At 33.9% G+C, this 23,161-nt stretch overlaps 1 protein-coding gene and 1 non-coding gene across 4 annotated transcripts in view; one reads left to right on the top strand and one right to left on the bottom strand.

Annotated features, from left to right (window-relative positions):
• The window catches only part of Pldn (biogenesis of lysosomal organelles complex 1 subunit pallidin), a 31,677-nt gene that overhangs the window by 4,257 nt on the left and 4,259 nt on the right, over positions 1 to 23,161 (top strand). For all 3 annotated transcript variants that reach the window (XM_081735840.1, XM_081735839.1, XM_081735838.1), the window contains exons 2-5: positions 7,085 to 7,173; positions 13,867 to 13,980; positions 20,599 to 20,686; positions 21,131 to 21,217. In XM_081735840.1, the coding sequence (XP_081591966.1) occupies positions 7,094 to 7,173; positions 13,867 to 13,980; positions 20,599 to 20,686; positions 21,131 to 21,217 (369 nt within the window). In that variant the 5' untranslated portion in view covers positions 7,085 to 7,093. The remainder of the gene's footprint in view (positions 1 to 7,084; positions 7,174 to 13,866; positions 13,981 to 20,598; positions 20,687 to 21,130; positions 21,218 to 23,161) is intronic.
• On the bottom strand, positions 12,186 to 12,390 carry LOC145669333 (small nucleolar RNA U3). Its single transcript, XR_014128193.1, has one exon. It is a non-coding gene; the product is annotated as a small nucleolar RNA U3 (small nucleolar RNA).

The raw sequence follows: 23,161 nt of genomic DNA on the forward strand, positions 1-23,161 counted from the left end.
TTTCTTGTGATTAAGAGAATTTTAATGAATGGATCGATAATTATAAGTTTTGTCGCATTTCTTGTGAATTGGAGCAACGATCGTTTCCACTTGTGGCAATTACTCTTTGTTCCAAATGAAGAGAGCGAGTTTGTGTGTCTCGTTTTACAATTTTATCTCCAGCTAAAATTAACTCAGGGGGAATTGCATCTACACCCGGAAATTCGTGTTTCTTTAATTTCTTTATAGCAACTTCTACTTCTGTTCGGTTAGGCTCTGAAATATAAGGTTCTGCTATATGTATTATACTTGCTCCGCGAACACTATCTTTTGGTTGTGTGTTTAGCAAATTATTAAAGAAATCTTTCTACTTATTCAAGATACTATTCGTATCCGTGAGAACTATTCCGCCCGCTTCTTTTAATATTTGAACTCAAGGTTGATAAATTCGTTGATGCCTATATAACTTACATGTAATTGAGCTCATTAACGATATTCTCGTACCTGCTAACTCCAGATACAAACATATAGGTAACATATTAACAATTAGGCAAACCTGAAGTGTAGAATTACTTATGAATGTTTCACTTTCCAGACACTTGCTTCAAATACGAGGAGCAGTCTTTATTATAGCAAATATAACTATTTTATACGATCCCCACGAAATGATAAAAACCGTTTGTACTCCTTTTGACAGATAATACAAGCTTTTATTAATTGTGATGTACTTACACGAAAACAATATTTATGACTGTTAGTTCCCATATCGGACACTTCAGTTGATAAAAATAAATTTAAGTTGGAGGTTAATACGAGTAAATAATGCGTGTACCGCTGAACCAACAATAGCCGCTTCATCAACACACACTTGGTATCGCCAGGCACAACTCTGTGGCACCACGTGACTCCAAACGAAACCTATAACTCCATAGTCCATGAACGATTATAGTGACGTTACGAGTGGAACAGATTTGTTCCCAAAAATGGAATCAAATGAACCAAATCAAAGAATCCAATGACAGTATCATTAATGAATGAATTATTTAAAGTAATCTTGCCATATTCGTTAAATAATATACACTTAAAACTTTTCTTTCTCAATAATATTTGCCTGTACATTCATAGATGTCATACCAGAGAAGGTAGAGCAAAATAAATTTTCCGTTATGCACATACCCACCTTCGCTAACACGCCTGCTCCTTACGGACTCGCCTTCCTACTTCACCCTACCCTGACGCGGATTACATGCAGTACTAGTTTGTAGTGATAACATAGCACAGGTTGATGTTTGTTTTCCGCATTTACCGACACTCGAGTGTGGCTTATCAATAAAGATACAACAATATAATGTCATAAAATAATTATAAATCAGTCTTACTGTTCGATATGTATAAATAGGAAGTAGAGCGTATAATGCAAATTGAACTCTTGAATAAAATTGTACAAATTATATAAATTAGAACACTAATATGTGATATTAATACAAGCAACATATAATTAACACAATATAAGTTACATTATAGAGAGACAACGTTAAATAAGAAGAAAAATACATGTAATACAGAGAAAATATGTAAGGGACTCCCTACCATTCCGGAATAGGATTGCCAGATTGAACTGAATGAATGTTCGGAGACCAGCGCGTGACAGAAATTTGAACGCAAATTTGGAATTTTTTTTTCTTTTTTTTTTTTTTTTTATTTGTTCTTTTAAATGTTATCTTGTAACTCTTACAACTACTATTACTGCTAACCAAACGTATACTGTACCAAACTTAATGAACTTACCACATAACATTAATGATCATAGACACCTACCTATTTATTCATATTTTCTGGAGATTGCTTCCTTCTGAAGAAGAGTTCTTGTATTTTCCAGAATCGTTTCATGGAAAAAATTCTCAGGTTATATTTAGCTTCACTTGATCATGAATTTCGGCCATAGGTTTTGTTGACATTCTGTCATCGTATCATAAAACTTTTATTACACTGAACACGCGTTCAACATGTGTATTACTGACGGTTGTAGCAAGAATATATTACACTACTTTTAATCAAGTTTAATGCATCTGCTTTCTTGAAAACGCACTTCATAATTTACAATTATTATCCTTCTTATCAAGTGTTCATATTAAAGATTTCAAAACAGGCAACCCATTATACAAGTCTATTCATTTCCATGGACACTAATTTTAAGTTTCATTCTCACCCCTGTTAGATCATTAAATGAAAATATTGTTGTTGTCGCCACGTAATAATACAGGTATAACAATGAAAATTTAAACCTATCTTTTTGTTACAATAAAAATACAATTCTTATAAATAAGTAATATCTGCGTGCACAAGGCAGGCTGACCAGGCGATCTGCGTTCCTGTTTATTGCTAGCTCTCCCGGTATCCCGAAAAACATTTTTCAGGACATCTAAATGATCCGGTTTTTAAAAATCATCACTTTTTGGTGGGAAAATTTAAATATTTCAACAGTGCAAGGACCTACACATCATTGTTGACAACCTGCAAAATGGTAGAGTTTGTTCTGTATGTTCCCGGAAAAAATGCTTATGTGGAGCGCATTTTAGTCTAAAAAACATGGGTTGAACAGAAGAAGAAAGTCACCTCAATGTAGAAACATTAAAAGCACTACTCACAGTATAAACATACTGTCATCACACCTCAGAATTTTGTGCTTACCTCGTGCAAATAACGTCTTACAAAAAGCTCATTCTTCTGAGAAATATATGTACATTCTAGGGTAAATTAAATATCCTTCATTGTCATTTGTATTTGCATGAAATTGACAATATTGGTAATAAACAGTAAAATTAAAATATGGTAAAAATCAGAAATATTCATTTACCATAGTTTCTGAAAAAAAAAAATGTATTATTTTTTTAAAAAATGTATTAATTTAATCGTTAGTTAAGCCTACTAAAAAGTTACTTAATTAAAAAAAAAAAATTCTTATCTTTACCCATGACTGAAGACAACGCTCGTAAGCAGTGAAAACTTTCGACAAATTGAAGTTAACAGCGGGGAAGTAAGATAGAAAAACTTTAAGAATCTGAAATATTTACTTTGCATCTATTACATTAGACTATGATATACAAAGAGTGAAAATGTTCACGACTGGGCTGTGATTCGAACCATCTGCTCACTGAGTAGCCATATATTTGATCACTCGTGAAGTTGGTGCTCAGGAATTAGTGTGATGTAAAGTCGAATGTTCTTTCGATTTATCATGTAGATTAGATTAATTTTGCTATATTTGTTTCAGTTAGTATTGAAAGAACATATTTCCTGTGATTCATCACGCTATGCCATGGCACAAGTTTTCGTATTTATTCAATAACATATTTGTAATGATGTTTTCTTGCTATATGAAAGTGTGTCTTCTGTATTGTGTTCAAAATGTGTGACACGTTCGTAATCTTTATATTAACCATGCCGTGATTATGTAGGTTTCTCAATCAGTCTCCATTCTGCTCGGTTTGGTTTGCTTCGTGATTGGTCTTCAGCTTAGTAATATATTGAGTCACTCTTCTTTCAATTATAATTGTTCTCGTCTTCTAGGTTTTTGACTTTCGACTTTTCTCTATATACTTTCTGAAGTAGATCTTTTTCTCTCTTCCTTTTACTTTTTTCCATTGTATTTGCGTTATCCGTGTAATTCTTTTGTGGATTATTGCTGTAGCATCCAGGTTTTGGAATAAACTGTATTAACTTTCTGGACCATCCCAATATGGTCCAAAGGTTTTTCGTAGTTTCCAGTTTTCAGATATTTTTCTTTGTTTAATATGGTATTATGCATTCTGATTCATGTATAAGAACTAGTCTAGTAATATTTTTTGTAGATTTTGGTTTTGTCTCGCATATTATTAACTTCTATTTTTATTTGGAGTTTCATACATTTGGCTTCTATCTTGATTCTTCCCTGTACCTCCTATTTCATCTGTTTTTTCTATCGGAATTTATGCTTCGATATTTGAACATGTGGATTGATTTGAAATGCTGTGATTGCTTTTACATGCTTTTGTTACCATGTATTCTTCTTATCTTCTTTGTTATGTGGCTTATTGTTTCTTTTTGTATTTTTGCTTTTTTTTTTTTTTTTTTAATTTCATCATAATTATTTACATTTAATCATTGTCAATGTATGCCAGCATGTTTGTTTTTGGTTCTAAATTTGCCCTTCCATCCATCTGTTCTATATTTTTTCAATATTAAAAAAGTAAATGAAAACACTTCGTTGATTGTGTCTGTAAAAATGTACCTGGACTGTTTGAACCACTTACCTGTGGAGATCCACTTATTCTTGGACGTAGATGCGACTTTTCTACAAGTATTCTTAAAAAGAATAGTTGTAATTTTGATACTCAAAACTTAACAAAACAAATCTTAAAATTTCTGATAATTTCAATAAATGTTAAGGTTTAAGAGGCAGTTTAGAAAGCTAAAAAAGGAGGGAAAAGATGCTAAAAATAAGGTGGAAAAGAAGCATACAAGGTGCTATTTCCCTTAACTACTTTGACCAGTACTCTTAAGTAAAAAGAAACTATGTACATTTTTATAGAGAAAAAAAAAACAGCTGAACTATATGCATATATTAGCGGCCACCATTAAAAGGAAAGAAGAATATAACTGTTGTACTTAACAAAATTAAGCTTTATAGAAGCTAAAACTTCCTCACATCCAAAGAGAACAGTGGGGTAAATTTTATATTAACTCGGAATGGCAACGTTGTAGATCTGGCAAATTCGACAACGTCCATATTTTTCTGAAGAATTACTTTTTTTTTTTTTTTTTTTTTTTTCGCGAAACCATTAACCCGCCGTCGCACGCGCCGCGGAGTCACACTCCGCGGATAGAGAAATTTTAGTTTACTTAGAACTGTTAAAAGAGTTTGTGCTGTAATATATACATGCGCAATTGTCAAAAATGTTGAAAAAAAAATATGAAACAGTTTTAACATCGCTTCAAAACAAAATATACATTAAAATTAAGATATAGGCCTATAAATATTGCTGAGTGAGAGTCTGCGCGCGTGCCTTGATGTTACAATTGACCACGCGTGCTATGGAGGGTTAAAGGAAGCACAGATTGTTCTCAGACAGGAAGACCACACTGAATCCGTAATCCCCAGCGAGTAACGAATGGAAATTTAGAAGGATCACGGCTGTGGTTTCTTTATGGGCAGCAATGTGATTCTGGGCATTCAAAATAATTTCCTTAGGGTAGTGATGAACTGATTCCCAATATCGTATTCATTACCAATAGACTGTCAGACGCTGTGATGGAAATGTGCTAAACATGTTAAATGATTTAATTATAGGAACATAAATTTTAGTTGCTTAACTACGGAAACTATATGCAGAGTGCCTAATCTGTAAACACCAAGACACTTTTACAACCTTAAATTGGGATTGTACTGACATTAGTATTCTCTAATTAATACATTTTGCACAACATGGACTTCATTTCCTTATATGTAAGGAGAAGCATCAAAACGCTTAAAACATATTTGTCCAGCTGTATCTGTGGTTTCATTTAGTATGATTACCATATCGGAGTCCGACATTTTGCATATTATGGTTTCGTGACTCAATACAATATTTTCTTAAAGTACTCTCATCGGTACTAACATTCATTTGTAAAAATTACTTGGAAGTTTATGTGGTTTGCCTTATTGAGTGGTCACACGAATTAGTATTACATTCTTATAAATTTCGTCGTCGATAACTGGTTGTTTAAAGACAATTCATAATCGAGGGTGTCTTCTTAAGATTTTAAAATGTAACAGAGAAAAGGAGAATAGAGCCAGATTAAGGGAGGGGGAGGGAAGCGCTGCAAAACTATCTCTATTCCCATCTGGAGGCAACTTTGGTACAATGGGGTACTTTATAAGAACCCTTTCTTGCTCTAAAAGAAAAAGGTAGGCAACTAAAAGTCCTGGTCTTATGAGAACTTGATTGTAAATAATTGACTTAACAGGTTGGTTTTTGAATTTTTGCTTTAAAAATTTACTGATTCTTCAGAGGTAAAAATTTTGCTAAATGAATAAACAATTATCATACAAGAAATTATGTTAAGGTATGCATTTCAACACTATTTTTCTATAAAATTATCACTATTATTATTTACCTAAAAAATGCTGAATTTCGTTGACTTTTTTCTTGTCAAAATTGACGAGCATGTTACTGTGGGATTTTTTCTTGAGCTGCTTCTTACCTGTGTTTAATTTTTCTTCTGTTGTGGAGGAAAATGATATCTTCAACACCGAAAGTCAAATTAATAACGTTATAAGTCTGTCTGCTTTTAAAACTGGGATATAACTATATAACACTATACACTGCATATAAGGTGGTTGACATCTTTGTTTATAAAAATAGCAGTATTGACGTAAAACTAGATAGAAGTTGCAAGGTGTTCACTAATTCGACAGCTACGGAAATTTTGGAGCAATAATGGAAAATATAGGATTCTCTTTATTGTAATGTAGTAGGATACGTAAACTTGTCTTTTTATTTAAGAGGCAAATTAGTCCAAAATATTTGTTTGATGTTATGCCTGGATTTCACTTTGGTGTTTCCTTCACACAGAAGAAAATGTAAATATGGAATACAAAAGCAGTTCAAGAAATAGTCTGTGAGTTATAACGTGCTCTCAATGTTGACAGAAGTGAAGTCAACAAAATATCAGTTTCTTTTTTTCTCTCTCTCTCTCTTTCAAATGTCACAACGCGTGACTGAAGTAAACAGACTTTGACACTGTCCGTTATTTCAATTAAATCGTGGCATCCTTTCATTGAGATACCTTCTTAAAGTTTCAAGAGTTATTATTCTCAAACAATTATCCTAATTACTACATACGAATTTGTATCCCCTCAATTTTATTGTAATCAAGTGTTCTTATATATATTTGCCGTTTAACAAACATCACTTATCGTTCCTTTGTTTTGTACTATTGAAAGTTAGACTCGGGGTATGAATTTTGTAATGGAACAGATATTGTATCTGTGAGTTTTGTAGTCTTAGTTTGTTCTTTTTCCCTCTTATTCCATAATCATTATTATTATTCAAACTTTTTTTTTTTTTTTTTTTTTTTTCAGACAGTTAGAATGGATGAACAGAGAAATGCAGTAAGCGTGGATCAATCCAATCTAGACAGCTCCTCTGACAAAGATGGCAAAGATAATAGGTATTTTTTCATTCTTTGTTACCTAAGTGTGAATATAGTTAAGAATTTTTAAATTTTCAACAGTGCATTATACCAGTAAGCTAAACAAACTTAACATTAAAAAAAATATATTAACTAATAATAATACTTCAAAATCTATGCATAATGAAATACTGTATTTTATTCCATTCTGCTGAGATTTAAGCGTAATACTAATTATATCAAAATTAAACAATATAATATTTTATTATTGTTGTTAATACTCTATTCCGTGAAGCGCAAGAAATAACTATGGCAGGATGGAGAATTACTGCATAAAATCGTTCTGGATCATATATTATCGATACTACAAGCATGTTTAATCAACAGATTTTGTTCGTGTATAGTAGGATATTTTCGCTGTATGGAAATCTGTTACATTGGGTGGTGTAGAACCAGAGTAAACCAAACGCCATGAAGTAGAAAACGGAAAAGCATAGAGGTAAAGTTTCCACTCTTATGAGCTTTACTGTAAGCTTCAGTTTTTTTTAACACGACAGTACACCACTTTACGAGAGCTACAGCGCGTTCATTCTGCTAGCACAAACAATGTGCCAACTCAAGAATCAGAAAATACCATCTCAAAATCAGCTGTAAGTAGAGTTGGTTCATTCCAGTTCTACTCCATCCATATATAAATGCACCTATATATATATATATATATATATATATATATATATATATATATATATATAATTTGTGTTTCTAAGCTGGTTAGTTGGAACTATTGAACTTGTAACTCTATTCTATAGATTCCTTTACGCAGGAGTAAAGTGGATCTGAAAAGGTAAGGGGACGACAAGTAGCGGCATGACGTCAGGTTGTTCTCCCTGCCTATCTTTGACCATTGTAATTTTTTAGGAACTGGGGGGCCGCCGTACATATTTTTTTCGAGGTGGGGGAGGGCGTTCCCCCGCGTTCCCCCTCACTTTTATCCCTGGTTTGGATCCATTTCTCTCTCGTTCAAATGCGAGTCAGAGATTTATTAAACCTTCCTCAAATTTGTATAAGGTTGGTAGTATCGTATGCAGTAACTTACATTACACACACAAACAAAATTCCGTTTAATGTAATATTTTCCTTAGATGATGTCCATTACCCCTCTTCTGCTAATGGGATTACAGTATACTGAGGCGCTTCGGTAAACACAGAAGATCTTTGCGTGGAATACAAATTATTGATTTCAAATAACAGTATGCTAATGTAGAAATAAAGCAAACACTTATGAACACGGAAACTATTTGCTGTTCAGTCTATATCCACACAAGATAACGGTAAATAAACATTGGTGCACAAAAGTTAAGGACGAAAGTAACTTTTGTATGCTGTGTAACTCTCAAGTAGCATAGGTCCGTGAAACTTGAACTATTCATAGAAAGCAATGGTATAATACGGTGGCGTATTTAGGGGGGCTTTCAGGCTCAAGCTCCCGAAATAAATTTGTTAAATATGCAAAACTTCATTAAAATTTGTCGGCACCCAAAAGGAAAAACATAACTGCTTATTCACGTGTTGTCCATAGCCCCTCAAAACAAAATCCTAAATACGCCACTGCTACGGTATGATACAAGAAACAACAGAACGTGATTAGAATATTAATAAAATGTACCAGATACACACTAAACTTTCTCGCTCCAGTTCCTTGAACTAAATCATGTTGTGCTGCGGTTACTAACGAAATAATTCCTTGTGAAGCCTACATACAAAAGTATAAAACATTTTCGGAAAACTTTGCACAAAGAAAACTCATCCCCAAAAGTAAACTACCCCTGGATTTTTCCGTAAGGTGTGACATACAATGTGTTACTAATGAAATATTTGTTTATAAACTAACGATAAAATCAGATAAGTAACATAAAAAAAAAAAAAAAAAAAAAAAAAAAAAAAAAAAAAATCCAACTCCAAGAGTAAGTTACTTCTTGTGGATATTCTCGAGGAATTGTTTTATGCAAGATTAAAGGAATAATAATGAAGTATTTATTTATCAAATATAGACAATATAGCCTGAGTTGCTTCTAAGGAAATAGTCTGAATTTTAATTTCTTAATTTTCAAAGAACATGTTGCCGACATATTCCGAAACCTAATTTTTTAAAGGAAGCACATAAAGTTTCAGTTTCCCAACATATTTTCCCACAGAGTACAGAAATACTCCAGGGATAGATGAGCTTAAAATTTCTTGTTACTACAACCGTTCAAATAAGTAATGGTACTTTTTTTTTTTAATGAGATTAAAATCCTCAGATTACGGGAGAGTACGAGAGGAAATTTCTGAATAAAATAAAACAAAATCATGAAAAGAGAAAGAGCATTAAATTAAACTAATGAATTGGTTATGATATCAACCAGCACTTTATATTTAAAATGTGTGACAAACTATGTATTAATGTTCTTTTTTAAAACTAACCAATAGAAGTGTTACATACATTTTCTCTCGCTTTCGTTATTCCTATGTAGATTGTGGTTTGATATTTCTGTGTTTGCTGCGTAAAGGTGTTAAGTCTAAAAATCATAAATCGTAGTCATTTGACAAAGATTGGGATTGAAATTTTTCTGCTTGTGTAAAGTCTTAAAAAACAAAGTTTATTAAGCGGTTTTACACTACTGGCGAAGTGTTGAGTGTTTTCAATCTCTGCATAAATTGTTGGTTTTAAAGTCCAAACGTTTAGAACATTTTGGATTTAACATCTAGTAAAATAACGGATTCAGTGCGTTATCTGGTAATGTGGGATTGAATAAAACTTATTCAACAGCAGGGAAATACTCTGTAGTACTGGAGTTGATTGATTAGAGTTTACTCTTAATTGTATGGTTGATATTGGGTCCATATGAGACAAGCAATTATTAGGTGTTATTCAAGGCTTGATACATCCACTGAAGATTGAATCGGCAAACATGAGCATCAATCACTTAGCTATAAAAAGATAAGCGGGCTGCACTAATTCCCCAGTCATGCATGAAGTGAGGTATCAAAAACGGAAATGACAGGCTGGAAAATGATACTACTTATACATTTTTAATTTCACACATTTTGAGACTATCGAGGCGAGATACCTACCCTAATTGGCTGAGAAGGAACAGTATCATGAGAGACATGCTAGGAGATACGGTGACAGGTAAAAGAGGGCGAAAGTGAAAGCTTACAGTTGATTGACGGCATTCAATCAGAAAATGAAGAGTAGGGTTGCCAAGCGTCCGGTATTTTACCGAACAGTTCGGTTTTTGACCTCCTTGTCCGGTATGACCTTAAAACCGGACGTTAAATATCCGATAATTTTTCCGTTCACTAGTCCTAGTTTCTATTCAGATTATTTTGGAATGACGAAAGGAATCGTTTGTCAATGAACATTGTTAAAGCAGAGCTTATAATTCGCTTTGATATCGACCTGTTGTGCACGGAATTTGCTGAAAAGTTGAAGGCAGGAATATTTAGTAAACTTCTCAAGACTGCTAAAGGTCTACAAAAGTACATTTTCAAGAGCACGGTTAGCACTGCTTCATTCTCAGCTACATCTTCCAATTAAATAATGCATCCAGATTCAGTAAAACTATGTAGGCATTATGAGACATTACCAGCCCCAGCGAAGCTGGTAAGACTTATTTTTCAAGTACATTTTGCGTATGGCATAATGATATTTGCTTTTCTGTTTTAAACACGATGCATTATTGATGGTACATGTAGACTACAAAAAATATATGTGCCGAGTCAACCAAAACTGAAATAGCCTAAGTTTAATAAATCCTTCAAAAGTAACTAAAGTTGTTATATACATATTCTGAATCACTTAATAAAAATACCACTTTCATTTTTTAATAATTACAGTGAAACCTCTACTAACGGACACCTCTGTAAAGCGGACATCTCTCATAACGGACATATTTTGTAATCTCCAAACACTGTAATAGGAAAAAACATGTTGACAAACCTCTCTAAAGCGGATACTCTCCAATACGGACACGGACAGTCTTTTTGTCTTTTATAGGTATTATTTACCTCCATATTACGGACACTTTCTCTAGGAACAAGTTGAAAAGTACAGAAAAAATACATTTTCAGAAATGCATACATGTATCACCAAGGAAGCATTGTAATAACATTTTTCCTCGTCAACTGGCTGTTCAGAAACTCAGATGAAGCGTCTTTGTTTAACAACACCCTCATATCCTTTGCTTGCATTCCACTCCCACCCAACCTGTTTTAGAATCAAAAGTGATTGACAGTTGCTTGCCATTTGGGATGACACGTCATTCTACTGTTCCGCTGGAATCAAGCAGAAGACATGTTTGCTATTTTTTGTCCGCGTATTCGCATATTGTCTTAATGCCTCTATTTGTAGACGGAAATCTTTTTAAGTCATTCTGCATCGAATAAGCAATAAGGTGTAAGTTGTTGTGAGCTTTCGAAATGCCACGAGAAGCGCTAATGTTAAAATCGAATTGATTGAATTTTCGAAGAATACTGAGGTGTGCGAAGGATAGCTGAAAATTTTTGTATCGGTAAACCACAAGCACCTGAGATAATACAAAACCAAGACAAGTTAATAAAGTTGTGGTGTAAAAATGACAATAAAAATAGTGTCTCATTGCTTTGAACAAAGTTGGTGTGCAAGTGAATGTCTTTATAGAGTACGGAATGAAAATAATTCCTGTGTTAGGGTCGATGTTAAAAGCTAGGAATTTGGAGGTAGCAACAGAAATGAATGTTTCAGATTTCAAGGTCTCGAACGAGTGGTTAGAGAAGTTTCGGATTAGACACAAAATTTCTTTCAAAGCGATTTGTGGAGAATCCGCAGATGTCGACATACCCACAGTCATAGAACGGTTTGATAAATTACCTTGAATAGTTTGTAATTACATATCACCTTATTTACTAATTTACGTAAGAAAATATCGAAACCTCTCTAAGACGGACACCTCTCTATAGCGGACAATTTTTGATTCCCCACGGCTGTCCGCTTTAGAGAGTTTTCTCTGTATTTATAATTGTTATTTCAAACCACTCAGTAAGTTACTCTTCCCTCCGCACTTCTGAATGAAGTGGGTGCGATCATCAATGGCCAATCAACCCAGAAGGATTAATGGTCGGCTTCACGCTCAGGAAAAGTAACTATATCTCGTCATCGTGGTTTAAGTGACTTCATCTTTCGATAAAGACACATGCCAATCATACTACAGAAATGATCCTGTGAAGTATGATCTTACTTACTGTGTCAGCAAATCTTGTTATGAGATCAATTTGACAACAATCAAAATGCGAGAAAAACATGATAGTCTAAAAAATTTTATAATTGATGGTCTATTCAGATAATAATTATTACCTTTTCAGTAGTAATTATCATAAGATACTACATTTGGTTCAAAGTATTTGTTTAAAACTTTATACTTACCAAAGTGCTTGACAGCAAAACTAAGTAGAACCCTGCTGCCATCTATGAAGCACATAGTTTACTTGTGTAAAATTATGAAAGGTCTTTTTCCAGCCAACTCCTGACATCTGTAGGAGGTTTCACTAAATTGCTAAGTCATAAATTATGCACAAACGGACCCTTATCTAAGCAGATTTACATCCACTGTCCATTTCAGCAATGGAGAAAATAATTTCACACAACGTTAAGTTCATGTTTTGTTTTGGATGTGTCTCCGTCGTCATATTTAAATGGTTTTGCTCTTTGTTTGGGTTTCACATCATTTGACGTGATTAAAACTTTTAGAGCTGTGAATCTGGGGAAAATAAAATATGTTTATTAATCAGGGGTAAAAGTGGATCTAAAAAGGTAAGGGAACGGTAGGTAGCGGCATGACGTCACGCGGTCCCCCTACCTATCTTGGCGTATTGTAATTATTTAAGAACTGGGGGACGCCGTACATATTCTCTGGAGGTGTGGAGACAGCCTCCCCTTGCGTTCCCCCGCACTTTCACCTCTGCCTTTACGTTATTTTATTTATTTATTTATTTATTTATTTATTTATTTATTCAAGTTTTATGTAAGTCTGATAAAAGATACACATTTCTAAGGTATTCAATGAATAAAACGTGCAAGAAAAATAGAAACATGTAAACTTCGGGATCTGTTGCTGTTAAAAGATCAATTAGTCTTCGAAATATTGCAGATAATTATTCACATTAGAGATGCTTTCAAGGTGTTTATAAGACATGCGTTGATCATACGACTTACTTTTTCATTAGAAAATTTCTAATGTTACTGAAAAGGTTACGCTATTTGATGACATTTCATAAATCAACTATGGTATCGTCATAGGTATTCTGCCTTTATTGGCAGGTCACTTGCCGCAGCTGAGAAGCTTCCATGCTCCACGGTCCTCCGCTAACCTTTTCGTCTTCGCGTATGATCTTTCTGTTTTAATATCATCCATTAATTGTAGTCTCCTTCGCCCCCTCCCTCTCTTTCCCGCCACCATACCCTCTAGGACGTCCCTCATGATGCAATCTCTTCTTAGGCAATGTACGATGGTATAGTGTGTGTAAAATATGCGTTGATCCATTGATTTGTCCTTACGGCTTACAAATTTTGTTTTAATGTTTCTGATATTGACGCTGAGAAAGTTGCGATTGTTTGATCTCTAATTGCACTTCAATGAATCAACGAAATAAAAAAAAGTGCGTTTATTAACTTAATTAATATCCATTTAATTAATTTTCTATGTTGTATTTCAGTTCCACTGCGGATCAGCGACAAGTAGACGAATCAGTCGACAAATTAGCTGAAGGTTTTCTTTCTTTGTATGAACCTCAGCTGAGGAAAGTTAAACACCAGCTGACAGAGCTTACGTAGGTAGTTTTTATTATTATTATTATTATTATTATTATTATTATTATTATTATTATTATTATTATTATTATTATTATTATTATTATTATTATTATTATTATTATTATTTAGTTTCATTAACTATTATGGCTTAATATTTCATTTTATATTTTGTACCTGGTTGTAATCAAGTTGTTTTGTAAAACTATATTTTCGTGAGGAGGAGTAAGTTGTATGTCACTTCACATTTACCAAAACGAAAAGAAAATACACTAGATACAAGCTTGCCAGGGGGCTGGAAAACCTGAAAAATCTGGAAATGTCAGGGAATTTTGTATACTGATGACATTAATTTTTAAAAAAGAACTTCAAAAATGATTGAAAAATGCCCATTCAAACACAAATAGTGTGAAATCTGTCATGTCTTATTCTAAATAAAATTTATCCTAACCAAACTGTAAGCGGAGGGATCATGTATAATGTTTTTGAGTAACTCCATATCAAGAATATACCGTAGTTGTAGCTGCCAAAACTGAAAAAATAAAACATCAATTTTCCAATAAAGGAAAACCTGGAATTGTCAGGAAAAATTGATTTGAAAAATCCCTGACAACCCTGAGATATAATTCTGTAGTACACAGTGTCTCGGAGAATTACAAAACAGACAATTATAATAAACAATTTCGTAATTTATTAAAATAGTCAGTAACGTCAAAGTAATATTTCTTCAATTTTTTGTAGCGTCCTTTGGAAGTTAAACAAAAGGATTAATTCGGTATTTGGTGATTGGTCATTTAACTCCATGCTTTAAATACTATTTTCAATTTCAACATTTGGACAAAAATGTTGCCACATATCACATATGTTACTGACGAATTGCAATAGTTTGAAGATCGTTATTAAAGTGCCTAATAGGTTAATGAAGTAATATAGAATGGGCTTACAGTGCCAATTGAACTGATCTGATCTTATAAAATACACTTCTATTAATGGGGGTGCGTAGTTTCATTCATATGCAAGACTCATTCATATTCTACTTCAGTTGAGGTTGTGCAAAATGAGAACAAAATATATAACCTTTCTTCTTGTAGAATTTTTATTGTCAGCTAGTGAACGATGTCAACTTTTCACGACAATAGTGTCAACATTTTGAAAACTATGGATTAAAGAAATATGTTAAATGATTTTTTTTAACAGTCTTGAAAATGCTACCAGAATGGCAGTGAAAACCTACTGTTGTTGAATAATTAAAATCTAACATTTGACAAAGATACGTGTACTTTGCTATGTAGAATTCTGTTTTGCAAGTATTTTACAGTGTTGTAAAGTTGTTCCAAGTAAGTTCATTCACTGTATCAAAACTAACGTGGATAATATTCCATTTTAGAAGAATTCTTGCCGATATTTCCAGTACGTCCCATGGTTACTGTTCTTCGGGGCTAAGGCTTAAAAATATCTTTTATGCTGTTACTCACATGTTAATGTTTTAACAAACAGTGGTGTGATATTATATACAAACTCTTTATGTTATAGTAGTTAATGCATTAACCATAAAAGCCACCTGTTCTGTATTTTTTAAAATAATATGGCGAGATACGAGCTATACAAATTCGCAAATGGGGTGAAATATGTTTCTCTGTAAACAAGATAACTTTTTACCTATAGCAGCTAGGAAGCTCAAATTTGGTATGTAGGTGCCTTAGGTCAATACCGAGATCCAATAACCAAACTAGCTATCTAGGGTCACTCTCAAGGCCAAAAGGTCAAATTTTTGAAAAATTTTCTAAATTCTATAGAAAGAGACTATACGTTACAATGATCTTAAAAAGGATTTTTAAAAAAATCTTAAAAAGGAATTAAGCAGATGACGCACACTTATCTGCACAAAACAAACACCCATGGGTCACATTGAAGAATAGGAAAATTATTTTTTTTTTAGGACATCACTATTTGTGCTTGAAAAGTTTTTTCTATTTAGTACCACATATTAATAACGGTTTACAATATCATAAAGACAACGGATGATTTTCAAGTTAACAAATATTATATGCATTCACTAAGGAATATAAAAGCAACACGCTAACAGTTGTATTATACCACTACAAATTTGTGTCATTATTTGGAGACGAAACATATATCAGTATCGTACTCCCAAGAGCCAGGCTCTGGATGCGTACAAGTTGCTAATGACCACTTTGAGCCATCATCAAAAATACTGATGATGTAGTCGAACTGAGCAACCTTTGTTATATCTACACCTATCTTATGTAATTCTTCGATGACATAAGGATCAGAAGCTCCAATGATCCATAGCAGACTGTGAATGTTTCTTCTAAATTGCCACTTGAAGCGGAGCCAATAATCCTTGACTTTGAGATAAGGAATCAATACGGTTTCCAGAAGTGCTTCGAATCGCTTGACAAAATGCCAGTTTACATCTGCTGGCTTATCATACAAAAGTTTCATCCGTTGTTAATCTCTTAATGGTTTTGAAATGTTTTTACGTTCCAGAAGAAATCGAACAAGTCATTCCATTGGTGATCTGCTGATGAGAATGTTATGAGAAGGTAGGACATCCCAACTGATTTACCATGTCTTGACTTCTGGCTACATGAACTCCTAAAAGCTTCGGTTCCATCCAGTCTTGCACTGTAGTGCATTACGTTCTTAGGTAATTCCTAAAATTTCGATAGATACTTTCTTCATGCCGCCTTTCTTAACAAAAACGTTGCCTTGTGATTGCCTTATGTCTTTGACTTGTATTGAGAGCATGAAATCTGAATCGCGGGTCCCTTCTAAATCTCACGTCAGTGAAGAAAAGTCTTTTAAAAAAAGTGGGAAGGTGTCACTTTACATGGTGGGTTAGTGAGTATCGTGAAGTCAGGAATATCTTAAGGGAATAAATGCGGTATGCCCTTTGGAAGTAACCAGAATATCTAAATGCACTAATCGAGTTTTCTTCACTTGCAGGCCAGTCAAGTATTTTAAATTTTGACAACAATTCAACATTTTAATCAATTTCAGAGTTAACACAGGTAGCATGCAGAAGGCATTCTTCCATCTTCGTAATCTGTTCTTTCCTTAATTGTTTTTTCTCCTCCAGGGAAGCATCAATGTCGATATTCGTCGAATTTGTTTCTTCAATTTTTCGTCCTTCAGACGTCATCATTTTTTCATCTGCTTCTTCGCTTGAATAATATTTATCATCGTCCTCATCTTCACATTCATTTACTTCTATCACTTTGATATCTTCATTATGTCTTTATTGTTTCGGTTTGGTTTCACTAATCTTCAGATCTTTGTTGTAAGGATTGTTCCGAGAGTAGAATATAAATTGTCTAATAGCTTACGGAGGCAGAAGCGATGGAGGCGAATGATTTTCAACCGACGCCAGGAGGCGAGGCAGTTTTTTCTTCTCTTTCCTTTCGGGGGATCAGTTGAAAAACATTCGAGAAAAGTTAACTGAACTCAGGAAGTGAGAATGAGGAATATTTAATTGATCTGACTATCTTTCATTTTTTCTTGTTTCATTTTTGAAAGTGTGAATTTTTAAAAACTCGTATATCCTCCTATGGTTTTAATGGGGTTTGAATCTATCATAGGGACCTCGCCATCCTTGTTCCACGAGCGCCTAGTATTATGTAGTCCTGTAACCATCTGCTTTCGATATGTTTTCCAGTTTCCGTAAGTTGAAATTCTGAATAAGCCATGTTGTCATGCTTAACATTGTTGTCAATATATACAAAGTTTAACTTCGAATATTTGTTCCTATATTATTATTATTATTATTATTATTATTATTATTATTATTATTATTATTATTATTATTATTATTATTATTATTATTATAGTATTACTAAGATATTTATGGTCTTAATTTTTGTTTTTATTAATGTAATTCGAAGTAATCGCATCCCAGTCCTCCTCAGGATTTCCTTTTCCAGCGTTCAAAAGTGGGTTTCTCTTCTTAAAAATATATATATATATATATATATATATATATTTTTTTTTTTGTTTCCATTATAAGATGAGGGAAAATGGAGCAGAAGAAATTTGTAAACAAGACGCCTTCCGTGAGTCTTGTTTCCTTTGTATCCGGGGATATCGCACAAACTGGAGAAAATAGCTAAGAGAGACAATCTTAAAATTAGTTTTTAAGTCACCCCCCGAAACTTAGAAAGATTTTTAAGTCAGTAGAAAAATTATTTTGTGACTAAAGTTAGCCTAAGGGGTATATATCAGGCTTATTGTTCGTGTGACGCCTTTTATATTGATGTGACGAAAAGAAATATTAGCGCTAGAATAAAGGAGCACATCAGAGAATCTCACAAGAACAAAGAAGCTGTTTCGGACCTACTTAAATATTTGCAAACTTCGAAACATTCTGTACAAAAGGTAGAGGTATTAATTGCCACCAATAATATCGAAAGGAATGTATTTGAAGCTTTGGACTAAAAACCCACTTTTGAGTACTAGAAAAGAAAAAAAACTGGGGAGGACTGGGATATATTATTAAGAATTATGTTAATAAAAAAATTAAGATTACAAATACCTTAGTAATACTTTAAAAATAACAATATTAAAAAAGAAATAACAATATTAAAAAAGAAATAACAATATTAAAAAAGAAATAACAATATTAAAAAAAGCGTACAGGAATAAAAATTGGAAGTTAAAATTTGTTGGCATTGTTTACATTGGTAATAATGTTAATCATGGCAACATTGCTCAGACAGATTTAGACTTACGGAAGTTGGAAGAAATATGAAAAGCAGAAGATTACAGGACTAGATAATTTTTAAAAAATACAGAACATGTGGCTTTTTAGGGTTAGTACACTAACTACTGTAACATAAAGAGTTTATATGTAAATTCACTGCTGTTTGTTAACAGCATTAGTATGTGAATAACAGAATAGAGGATACTCTTAGGCCATAGTCCAGAAGAAGAATACGCCTGAGACGTGCTGGAAATATCAGCAAGAATTTTTTGAAAAGGAACATTATCCAGGTTAGTTTTTGATATATACTATAACGTGTTCCATATGCTCGATACTAAATTCATTTTCGTTTAGTTGCGAACTAAATGTAATATCTGTTCCCTGCTGTTACAAATTGTAGACAAGGTTTACTGTAGTCCTTGAGTTGGGACTTTATCGTATATAAACACATATAAGCAGAAACGTAGACTGAAACTCCAATTATGTTTTACAAATTAATCGAAAGGAGAGGCCATAAAAGTTCACAGTTCTTGAGCATCTGACAGGTTGTATCATGCACTGTTAGTCAGAGAAGAAAGAAGAGAAGAGATTTTTCGTTGGAGAGTGTACAGTAGGTGTTTTAAACAGCAGCAAAGTTCGACTTCTACAAGCAAATGATGCTTTCTGATCTATTTCGATTATCGCGCATTTCGAATCGAACTAGATCTGAACGAAATAGTTAATCAGCTCTTTCAGTTTAGAAGTAGTGACTGAAGAACAATCGCTCGTTCGTGAACAACACATATCTATTTGTAATGTCACATTATCTCATGTTACATAGTCAATTCCGAGTACTGCACTGTTGTCGCCGAAAGAACAAACTTTGTGAACGTCTGTTTTGTTTCTGCCATAAAATTCTCGATTAACAATACCTAAGTATATAGCAGATTTTTTTGGCAGCTCCCACTCTTTTAATAATATTGATATGGATTGAAGTTACTTTCAGTTTCATTGAAGCAGGGATGTGTGTTTTGTATTACTCGAGGTATTATGAAGATTGCTGAAAGTTGTTCTTTCGTCGATAGGCGTATAGAATTTAATGTAATACTTAAACTGAAAATATAAAATGATAAGTCTTTAGACATAAGTAAAATATCGCTGTAATGAACGCCAGTATAACGAAATATTCAGAATTGCAAAATTATTTATAAGCCTCTTTCCTTATTTAATGTCTCTTAACATATTTCATTTGAATGAATTTCGAACTTTCAGTATAACAAATGAAAATTTCGTCTTTTTTCATATATTTGTCGTTATTTTTTTCAAAATATAATTAAAATCCATTCTGTTCTATAATATAAATGTCTTTTTTATTTTATTATTTAGATGATATGGTAGCCAGTTTTCATATATGTATGTGATCGCTTGAGAAGGATAACGATTTGAAAGTTACCAAGTGAGCGTTAGCCTATTAAATAAGCTTTGTGCCTCTACCAATCCAAAAAATACAGAACCAACTCGTAGCTAAGATAAATTTACCCATATTGTAAAGTATTAATTGCAAAAATTAAGGATTTGCTTTAATTATGTATACGTTCATTTTAATGTAACATAACCCTTTAAAAATTGTTTAACACATGTCTTTCAGTTACACAATGAATGGTTAAGCAGCTGCGCTTCATGCTTTTGTACTTGCATGCTTTCAGTATTTAAGTATACATTTCGTATTTTTTGTCTGTAAATTCTTGCAGTAATGTAGAACTTGTAGTGGATATAACAACAGGTTAGTTCTTGAGAATTGACTTATTTCAAATAGCAAAATTTCGCTATAAGAAATTAATTTCGGAAGTCCTAAAATTTCGTTACACTGGTATTTACTATCAGCATGGTATGTGTTATTGCATCAAGAAAACAAAATGTGTTTTGCTGTTATTTTTAGGAAGAAACAAGACACTTTGGTAGAAGAACTTCAAAAAGAAAATGACAGGTTTGCGGAGGCGCAGGCACGATACAATCTTCAAGAAATGGTATGCTTTATAACAAAATTAAAAAAGAATATGTTTCGTTTTATTAGCAATATTTCAGTACAAAATATATCCATCAATAAGTCTTCTTAATTTTAAAATTTGAACAACTTTGAAACTAATTAATTCATTCTATTCCTGGAATGTGTCAGTTAGTTCTGCTTTATTTTAGTTCATGTAACAAACTTGAATTCTTAAATTCTTGAAAAAGAAGAAACAAAAACATTTAGATTATGTATTTTTTTTATTATTGTTCAGTATGTAACTTGAGACGTTTATTTTCCATAGATTTGTGCATATCATTTTAATGTAAATGTAAAGATGTTTTGAATTAAATCACTGTAGTCTTGATTGAATTTACCTTGTACTTATTAGATAGTTACAAATTGTTATTACAAATAATAGTTTAATTAACTGGATAATTAATAAAACATATCATATTTTCAGTTCACTAAAGTAAAACTGTACCAAGGAAAGTTGGTAACTATTAAGAAAGATATGACCCAAATGCATGAGAGAGCTGCCAAATTAAAGGTAAGTAGATTTTTAAAGCAAGAACCAGTAATACCGTTTCAAGTTATATATATATATATATATATATATATATATATATATATATATATATATATAATAGCCTAGTAGTTGACAGACTTTATTCGTAGATTGTAATCGGTTTGCTCTTCAATCGAATTCAACTGCGTTTTTTCATTCTATTAATTATTCATACTAAATTGAAAGCAATGGTGAAGTGTAGAAGCATGCCAGATATGTCTTACCACCATAGTATAATTTTGCACCTGGCAAATCACTTATGAAGGCCGGCCAGTAAAGTGAACTGCTGAATTTATGTTACAGGTAATATGTGTGTCGCAAACAGTAATAGATTCAACCTATTACGTGACATTGTATTTTCTACATATACAGTATGTGATCAAAAGTATCCGGACACCCCCCAAAACATACGTTTTTCATATTAGGTGCATTGTGCTACCACCTACTGCCAGGTACTCATTATCAGCGACCTCAGTAGTCATTAGACATCGTGAGAAAGCAGAATGGGACGCTCCGCGGAACTCACGGACTTCGATTGGATGTCGCTTGTGTCAGAAGTCTGTACGCGAGATTTCCACACTCCTAAACATCCCTAGGTCCACTGTGTCTAATATGATAGTAAAGTGGAAACGTGAAGGGACACGTACAGCACAAAAGCGTACAGGCTGACCTCGTGTGTTGACTGACAGAGACCGCCGACAGTTGAAGAGGGTCGTAAAGTGTAATAGGCAGACATCTATCCAGACCATCACACAGGAATTCCAAACTGCATCAGGATCCACTCCAAATACTATGACAGTTAGACGTGAGGTGAGAAAACTTGGATTTCATGGTTGAGTGGCTGCTCATAAGCCACACATCACGCAGGTAGATGCCAAACGACGCCTCGCTTGGAGTAAGGAGCTTAAACATTGGACGATTGAACAGTGGAAAAACTTTGTGTGGAGTGACCAATCACGGTACACAATGTGGCAATCCGATGGCAGGGCTAGGGGGATGCGGTGGCTCAGTGGTAGAGCGTTCACCTCCGGTGTTTGGGGTCCCTGGTTCCATTCCAGCTCGCTCCGTGTGGACTTTGTGGTGGACAAACACCGTGCTCGTGGGTTTTCTCGGGATTCTTCCGTTTCCTCCCACTTTCTTCATTCCACCATTTTACTCATCTCTCATTATCACCGTCTCCTTTAGCCTAGCCGGCATAACCGTGGGACGTTAAACTTAAAGATTTCATTTCATTTCCGATGGCAGGGTGTGGGTATGGCGAATGCCCGGTGAACGTCATCTGTCAGTGTGTGTAGTGCCAACAGTAAAATTCGGAGGTGGTAGTGTTTTTCTTGGAGGGGGCTTGCACCCCTTGTTGTTTTGCGTGGCACTCTCACAGCGCAGGCCTACATTGATGTTTAAGTACCTTGTTGCTTTCCACTGTTGAAGAGCAATTCGGGGATGGCGATTGCATCTATCAACACGATCGAGCACCCTTCATACTGCACGGCCTGTGGCGGAGTGGTTACACGACCATATCTCTGTAATGGACTGGCCTGCACAGAGTCCTGACTTGATTCCTATAGAATACCTGTGGGATCTTTTGGAACGCCAACTTCGTGCCAGGCTTCAGCAACCTACATCGATACCTCTCCTCCGTTCAGCACTCCGTTAAGGATGGGATGAAATTCCCAAAGAAACCTTCCAGCACCTGATTGAAAGTATGCCTGCGAAAGTGGAAGCTGTCATCAAGGCTAAGGGTGGGCCAACACCATATTGAATTCCAGCAGTACCGATGGAGGGCGCCACGAACTTGTAAGTCATTTTCAGCCAGGTGTCCGGATACTTTTGATCACGTAGTGTACTTTCTGCTGAATAAAAACTATGAACTATTATTACAATTGAAGATACATTTTAGTGCCATTAAATGGATTTTTTCTCGAAAAC

Source organism: Thermobia domestica, chromosome 13 (assembly GCF_964235325.1).
Source record: "Thermobia domestica chromosome 13, izTheDome1.hap1.1, whole genome shotgun sequence".
Classification (NCBI taxonomy): domain Eukaryota; kingdom Metazoa; phylum Arthropoda; class Insecta; order Zygentoma; family Lepismatidae; genus Thermobia; species Thermobia domestica.